The sequence below is a fragment of the Rhinopithecus bieti genome, unplaced genomic scaffold (genome assembly GCF_001698545.2).
Source record: "Rhinopithecus bieti isolate Rb0 unplaced genomic scaffold, ASM169854v2 scaffold_19652, whole genome shotgun sequence".
NCBI classification, from domain to species: Eukaryota; Metazoa; Chordata; class Mammalia; order Primates; family Cercopithecidae; genus Rhinopithecus; species Rhinopithecus bieti.
In genome coordinates, this window is record NW_016809913.1 from 3159113 (window position 1) to 3167517 (window position 8405).

At 49.8% G+C, this 8405-nt stretch overlaps 1 protein-coding gene across 4 annotated transcripts in view; it reads right to left on the bottom strand.

The window, feature by feature from the left end:
• ADAP2 (ArfGAP with dual PH domains 2) overlaps positions 1-8405 on the bottom strand; it is a 39145-nt gene that overhangs the window by 3010 nt on the left and 27730 nt on the right. The window contains exons 7-9 of one of the 4 annotated variants that reach the window (XM_017890930.1): positions 6327-6410; positions 2379-2441; positions 1167-1244 (exon numbers count right to left, since the gene is read on the bottom strand). In XM_017890930.1, the coding sequence (XP_017746419.1) occupies positions 1167-1244; positions 2379-2441; positions 6327-6410 (225 nt within the window). The remainder of the gene's footprint in view (positions 1-1166; positions 1245-2378; positions 2442-6326; positions 6411-8405) is intronic. The other 3 variants (XM_017890932.1, XM_017890931.1, XM_017890933.1) reach the window with 3 other exon arrangements.

An 8405-nucleotide genomic window follows, 5' to 3' on the forward strand; every position in this document is an offset into this window, starting at 1 on the left:
TTTTTTTTTTTTTGAGACAGAGTCTCGCTCTGCACCCAGGCTGGAGTGCAATGGCGTGATCTCGGCTCACTGCACCCTCTGCCTCCAGTTTCAAGTGATTCTCCTGCCTCAGCCTCCTGAGTAACTGGGATTACAGGCACACACCACCATGTCTGACTAATTTTTGTATTTTTAGTAGAGACGGGGTTTCACCATGTTAGTCAGGCTGGTCTTGAACTCCTGACCTCGTGATCCGCCCGCTTCGGCCTCCCAAAGTGCTGGGTTTACAGACGTGAGTCACCATGCCCGGCCTTAAGTTTCTTGTAGAGATGGGATCTCATTATGTTGTGCAGGCTGGTCTTGAACTTCTGGGCTCAAGTGATCCTCCTGCCTCAGCCTCCCAAAGTGCTGGGATTACAGGCAAGAGCCAGAGCACCCAGCCCTTTTTTTTTTTTTTTTTTTTTTAATTAGCTGGGCATGGTGGTGCATGCCTGTATTCTGAGCTACTCAGGAGGCTGAGGCAGGAAGATAACTTGGGCCCAGAAGTTCAAGGTTGCAATGAGCTGTGATTGTGCCACTGCATTCCAGCCTGGGTGACAGAGAGAGACTCTGTCTCTAAAAAAAATAAATAAGTGATACCTAACATTTATGGAGACCTATTAAAATCAGCATCAGGAATTACAATGCTTTATAGTAACTTAAATAACCATCATGGCAACCTCTGGGGAAGGCATTCTTATTAAGCCTGTTTTTCAGAGGAGGAAACTAAGGCACAGAGAGCTAAGTACTCAGCTCAAGGCAACACTACTACAAGTAGCAGCGCTGAGACCAGAACCCAGACAGCCGGGTTCTAGAGTCCACCACACTCCTAACCACTACATATCACGGCCTCTTGGTTAGAAGTGAGCCCTGGAGACTAGAGGAAGAAATACACCTTATTTAACTACCATGGGCAGCATTTTGGATACTCATAATGGACTTCCTGAAAGCAAGGAGAAAGAAGCTTCATGCCACAGGAGATTACTTCAAGAGCAACAAAAACAAGGGGTAGAGGTTTTCCTCTCAGGGTTTCTCTAGCTCTGGGGCTCTGGGAGATGTGTTTATCCATAGCTTTCACATAGTTTCAGGCAAGCACTACCCAGTTCTGTCTGAGGAAGCCCTGGGGAGGGAGCAGGAGTGGCTCTTACCAGTGGGTTCTTGTAATAGAGCAGCCTCCGCTCATGGCAATCCAGGGCGAACCACCTTTTCTTGAAAGGTTCTCTCTGCTGCAAAAGAGGGAACCTCTTACCATGGATGACCAAGTCAGTTTCTGAGGATAGAGATCAGGGGCCAGCCCAGGCCAAACCAAGGGAACTGGCCAGTCCCACTGGTTCTCCAGCCCAGCCTCCTCAGTCAGACATCCTAGTCCTTCTCCCTGGGGCCTGGACAGGAGCCCTCAGGCATTGAAGGTTCTGCCCATTACCCTTCCAACCCCATCATACCCTCTACCAGCTTCACCCTGCTGCCTCCAGGTGCTGCCTTGACTTGGAAGAGGCACTTTCCTCTTTCTCAGGCGGTGGACAAAGAAGCCAGAGAAAAAGGAAGTTGGGGAAAATCAGAAGTGGTTACTGCTTAGCAAGGCTGAAAGTGCTGGCCTTGGCTAAATTCTGACCTAGGTCAGGGAGAGAAAGCCCGGCAACAAGAAGCACGCGGAGGGGCTGCGCCTCTCTGAAAACAACCCTTTGACTACTTTTTCCACCTGCCCAAGGCTTGCTTTCACGATTGCCTAACACAGGGGTATCCAATCTTTTGCCTTCCCTGGGCCACATTGGAAGAATTGTCTTAGGCCACACATAAAATACACTAAACTAATGATAGCTGATGAGCTTAAAAAAAAAAAAATCGCAAAAATATCTCATAATGTTTTAAGAAAGTTCATGAATTTGGCTGGGCATGGTGACTCATGCCTGTAATCCCAGCACTTTGGGAGTCTGAGGTGGGCAGATCGCTTGAGGTCGGGAGTTCGAGACCAGCCTGGCCAACATGGTGAAACCCCGTCTCTACTAAAATTACAAAAATTAGCCAGTCATGGTGGCGGGCACCTGTAATCCCAGCTACTCAGGAGTCTGAGGCAGGAGAATCCCTGGAATCCGGGAGGTGGAGGTTGCAGTGAGCCAAGATCACACCACTGCACTCCGCCTGGGTGACAGTGCAAGACTCTGTCTCAAAAAAATTAAAAAAAGAAAGTTGTGTTGGGCCTCATTCCAAGCTGTCCTGGGCAGCATGCGGCCCATGGGCTGTTGGTTGGACAAGCTTGGCCTAACACCTTTCACTGTTCTCTTAACAGTCATCCCATAAACACATTAAACCTTTTGTATACATTAAGCCACATAAGTTCCTCAGGGAGTGGTAGAAGGTACCTTTGGCCCAGTCTTTTCCATGAAGCCTTGTTTGAGGTAGTTCCTGGTGAGGAATGGCAAGAGCTGTGGAAGAGAGACAGACACTGACCCCCAACTCACACCCCAAAGCTCCAGCTTCCCGCCTGGCTCCCGACAAAGGGGAAGTTTGAAATGGGGAAGGATGTATGCTTATGGCTCATGGTATTATATTTGGAAAGTGCAATGGATATAATATTAATATTTCACAGAGCCAGTCGACAGCACCCCAGATGTTTGCAGAACTTAGTGGCATGGCCAAGTTTTGGTTTAAGGACTCCTTCAGTAACCCCAGGGTATGGACATAGGCAAGGCTCTGCAGAGACCCTCTTGGTGTCAGGGAACATGTTCTGAGGGTCCACTTTGCGTCAGGCTCCGGCTGCAATTCTTAATCACCCTGAGAGGTGGGTATCACCAGCTTCACTACACATCTGAAAAACCAGGCCACAGAGAAGGGGCTGGGGATTTTCCTGAAGTCACATCACTGGTAGCGCAAAGAGCTGAGATTCATGCCCAGGGCCGATGACACTAGACTGTACTCCTACCACTACACTAGGGTGCTAAAGTGTAAACATGCCAGGGCCCTCTGAGCAGGACCTTGGGAAAGGCATGGTCATTGGTCAGAGTTCTGACACAGAGCAACAAGAAAATGACGCCAGAGGCTGGGCGCGGTGGCTCATGTCTGTAATTCCAGCACTTTGGGAGGCCAAGGCAGGTGGATCACTTGTGGCCAGGAGTTTGAGACTAGCCTGGCCAACGTGGTGAAACCCCATCTCTACTATAAATACAAAAATTAGCTGGGCACAGTGGCACGCACTTGTTATCCCAGCTACTCAGTAGGCTGAGGCAAAAGAATCCCTTGAACCCGGGAGACAGAGGTTGCAGTGAGCTGAGATAGTGCCACTGCACTCCAGTCTGGGTGACAGAGGGAGACTCCGTCTCAAAAAAAAAAAAAGAAAGAAAGAAAAGAAAATGATGCCAGAGTGGACAGAGAAAGTTCTGAAGCAGAAGTCGGGAGACCTGGTTCTAACTCCAGTTCTGGCCTCCACCAGTTGCATTACCTTTGTAAGACCTTCTGTCTCATGAGGCCTTATGTCTCTCCCCTGTGTGATAAACAACCTGGATCATGTGATCCCCAGAACCCCTTCCAGCCTCTCAGCCTATACTCAGAGATGTTTCCAGGGGTTGATGATGGCCTCCTATGCTCCCAGACATCAACCTGGAAAGTCTAGAGCTTCAAATAACAGTCTAGGCTTCAAAGAACAGAGAGCTCCAGGGCCCAGGGCAGAGGCACAGGGGAAGTGAGGTCTGGGGAACAGCTACAGGAAGTTTAAAAGGGGGAAAGTTGTGAGCCAAAAATGAAAATATAGGTCAGATGCAGTGGCTCACACCTGTAGTCCCAGCACTTTGGGAGGCCGAGGTAGGAGGATTGCTTGAGGCCAGAAGTTCGAGACCAGCCCGGGCAACATAAGTGAGATACCATCTCTACAAAAAATAAAAAATGTTTTTAAATGTAAGAAAGAAAATATAAACTGTACTACTCCCCTCCTCCTAAAATACATTCACTATGCTTTAATTCTTCCATTTGGAGAAAACAGATGGAGTCCCGAACTGCTCAATATTCTGAATTTGAGTCAGCACAGAGCAAGCAGAGGCCTAGGGAAACCATTGGGAGAAAAAGGAAAATCACATGGCTGGAGCACTGCTTCCTGTACTTCAGATGCCTTGGCTCGTTGGAGTCTCACAACAGCCCTAGAAAGTAGCTACTATCACCTAGGCAAGTCACCTCACCTCTCTGGGCCTGGATTATCTGTCACCATGGCAACAATACCTACTTTCTCTGAAGTCCAAAAGACCACATGCACTTATTACAGGACCACAGACCCCACTGGGATACCCTGGGTTTCCAACATGTGGACCCTAAAGCTTGAGCCAGGCCTGGTGATTGCTCAGAACCTCACACCATACACAGACATTAAATGGGAAGAAAGACACGGGATGGATATCGGGTACTGACAGTGGATGAGAGAGGCAGGGGAACATTGAGGATGTTGACCGAAGAGCAATTTCCTTTACACATGTCAGCAAAGATGGGCAACTTGCCCAGATTAAATAAGGCTGAGCATCTGCACTTTGTCCTCCCTCCTCATAGTCAGCAGTCAGCACCCTCCACTCCCCGCCCATGGGAGCCAGCATTAACCGGTTCTGGGTGCAAACTCAGCAGACTGACACAAGGGCTCTGACTCGGGCCTTACTGGAATTGCTCCCAGACAGCTGTCATCTCAGCACATCCTTGGGCCTGAAGGGGACCCTATTCCAGACAACTGGCTCCCTACAAACCTTGGAATTAAGGAGCATTTAGGCTTTCAAGGAAGTTCTAGGCCGGGTGCGGTGGCTCATGCCTGTAATCCCAGCACTTTGGGAGGCCAAGGCGGGCGGATCACGAGGTCAGGGGATCGAGACCATCCTGGCGAACACGGTGAAACCCCGTCTCTACTAAAACTACAAAAAAATTAGCCGGGCGTGGTGGTGGGTGCCTGTAGTCCCAGCTTCTAGGGAGGCTGAGGCAGGAGAATGGCATGAACCCGGGAGGCAGTGGAGCGTGCAGTGAGCGGAGATTGCGCCACTGCACTCCAGCCTGGGCGACAGAGTGAGACTCCGTCTCAAAAAAAAAAAAAGGAAGCTCTAATGGTTGAGATTAAGAAAATCCCAGCATTAAAATGGTTTTCCACCCCCATCACTTACAAAATCCTCTTAGAGGGGAGCCTCTTGAAGAGGACCAGAGTATACAATCTCAGAGCCGGAAGGGACCCTGAAGATGACCTGGACTAACTGCCATCTTACCAATATGGAAACAGAAGCTCAGAGAGGTGCCAGGACCTGCAGGGGTCACACAGAAAGTGAGCAATAGAGCATCCCTGAGAGCCCAGGCTTCCTGGTTCAAGGCAGCATCCTCTGCCCCACACCATGCAGGCCTCCCTGGCCCAGTCTGAAATAGGGAAATGAAGGCCCCAGAAGTCTGGAGACAATCAAAATGAAGTTCTCGGCTCCCCATCATGTTGGCCACGAAGGGCATACCTGCTCCTGTTACAATTGTAATGGGGAGGATCCCAGGCTTTCCCAAGCCCAGAGCATCACAGGGCAAAGTGGGGATATTAGAAAGGGAAGCGCACCTTTGGTTATTCACCTGCCCTTCCTGGGACTGTATATCACATCAGTGAAATGGAAATAATCACCCCTGCCCGGCTGCCATTTCACAAGACAAAACGGGCTCAAAGCACTCTGTAAGCAGTATGTTAGGGATCATTTGTACATTTTAGAGGGAGAAGGGGTCAGAAAGAGATGACCAAACGCTGAGCCCCTTGACACTCCCCTGAAGGGGAGAAACTGACCTGCTTTCGGGAGGCTGCCTTGTCACATGTGAGGCTGTAATCCCCCAGGCTCCCTTGGAGAATGCCTTGGGTTTCCCTCTGAGCTACCCAGCCCTCAACCTCGAGGTCTTGCCTGCAAACAAACCTAGTCTGGCTTCTTTGGTTTCTTTTTTTTTTTTTTTTTGAGACAGAGTCTTGCTCTGTCACCCAGGCTGGAATGTAGTGGTGCCATCTCGGCTCACTGCAAGCTCCACCTCCCGGGTTCATGCCATTCTCCTGCCTCAGCCTCCCAAGTAGCTGGAATTACAGGTGCCCGCCACCACATCCAGCCAATTTTTTTGTATTTTTAGTAGAGACGGGGTTTCACCATGCTAGCCAGGGTGGTCTCGATCTCCTGACCTCGTGATCCTCCCGCCTCGGCCTCCCAAAGTGCTGGGATTACAGGCATGAGCCACCATGCCCAGTCCTAGTCTGGCTTCTGAGTGTCTTCGAGGTCAACAGACAGGGAAAGAAGGAGATGGCCGAGAGGAGATTCAGAAATTGGGGTCCACATTTAGCTCACCTCAGACTCCGGGAGTTCAGGAAAAGCCATTTTTAGATACTGCAGACGGGCTGCACGCAGGGCATTGAACCAGTCCACTATCTCCTGCCGAGAGAAGTGCATAGGACACACACACAGCAGTGAGATGGGGTGGGTGGGAGGCTGCGTCTGGTGGCGGAAAGCTAGCTGGGCATTGCATGTGGGGTGCATGTATTCAGCGCCTGCACACACCCCACAGCTCAGCTCAGGGGCATCCAGGGAGGACTGTGTCAGAGCCTTGTGGGCTAACCCGAGCAAACAGGAAGCCTCTGACAGGGATAACCCCAGAGCCCCGGAAAAGGATCGGGTGAACTGCACAGGAGTTCTGCAATGGCCTCAGACAGTGCTTTTCACCTTCTAATGCATACAAAATCTCCTGAGGCTCTTGTTAAAATGCAGAGGCATATGCAGTAGGTTTGGAATGGGGCCCAAAACTCTGCATTCCTAACACGCTCTCAGGTGATAAGATGCTGCTAGTCAGTGGAATACACTCTAAGAAGCAAGGTTCTAGGAAATCGTTGTCCTCAGATGTCAAAGATTGGCATTTGGGTGGGGAGCAGGTGTGCCTGGGGATGCTCCTCTGATGAGGATGCTCATGGCAACTTAGGCCAAAGCTGGCTTGGTCCCTTCTGCTGTCACTCTGAGAGAACATGTCCCTCAGCAGCCTGGGCCACCTTCATCTCCCACCTAGACACGTATCTAGCTGGCCTTGATCGGGTGCTCTCCGATTGACCCTCTCATTGCAACCAGAGTGATATTTTTTTTTTTTAGATGGAGTCTCGCTCTGTTGCCCAGGCTGGAGTGCAGTGGCATGATGCCGGCTCACTGTGACCTCCATCTCCCAGGTTGACGCCATTCTCCTGCCTCAGCCTCCTGAGTAGCTGGGACTACAGGCACCTGCCACCATGTCTAGCTAATTTTTGTATTTTTAGTAGAGACAGGGTTTCACCATATTGGCCAGGATGGTCTCAATCTCCTGACCTCGTGATCCGCCTGCCTCGGCCTCCCAAAGTGCTAGGATTACAGGCATGAGCCACCGCGCCCGGCCTGCAGCCAGAATGATTTTCTAATTACAAATCTAATCAGTCTGACTTGGAGTCCTGTCTACTACCCTCAGAAAAAAAAAAAAAAAGTCTTAAGTTCTTTACTATGACTGCTGTCTGAGCTCTTTCCATGCAAAACTATTTGCAATTCTCCCAACACCTACTGTTCCTTCCTCTTGGGACATTCTGCTTAGCCCGCTCCATCCCACACACACCCTTTACGTAAAACATTCTACTTCTCTCACAGGTTAGTTTTGATATTGTAATAGATAGATTTTCAGTGCTTGCTCAGCCTAAGCCCTGCTTCTACGAGAACTACCCCACCTATCTTCACCCAACCCCAGTTGCAGCCCCATTTACTGCTGTGATCCTGCCCCTGCTTAACCATAGCAACTGGACCAGGCCTGGAACAATACAGAGGCTGGACTGGGCTTATCAGATTTCTTCTCCCAGGAATTTGGAATTGGAAGACTAAAAGGCTTGTTCAAATAGTGGTAGTTTGCGACTTTGATATAATATGATTATTGAGAAAGTCATTTGAATATGGTTTCAAAGGAATGAAACCATTTCCCTTTCTCTCTCATAGGTGAAGCACACAGGCCTAGGATTCCAGGGGTCTGTGCTCTCTTGTCCTGGAGTTCATTAAGGACCCTCTGGCCAGGTGCGGTGACTCATGCCTGTAATCCCAGCAGTCTGGGAGGCTGAGGCTGGTAGATCACCTGAGGTCAGGAGTTTGAGACCAGCCTGACCAACATGGTGAAACCCCATCTCTACTAAAATACAAAATTAGCCAGGTATGGTGGTGCGTGCCTGTAATCCCAGCTACTCGAGAGGCTGAGGCTGGAGAATTGCTTGAACCTGGGAGGCAGAGGTTGCAGTGAGCTGAGATTGTGCCACTGCACACCAGTCTGGGCGACAGAGCAAGACTCCTTCTCAAAAAAAAAAAAAAAAAAAAAACTTTTTTAGGTCTCAGGCACAAAGGGAAAAGGGGCCAGCCAAAAAAAAAAACCCGCGTATC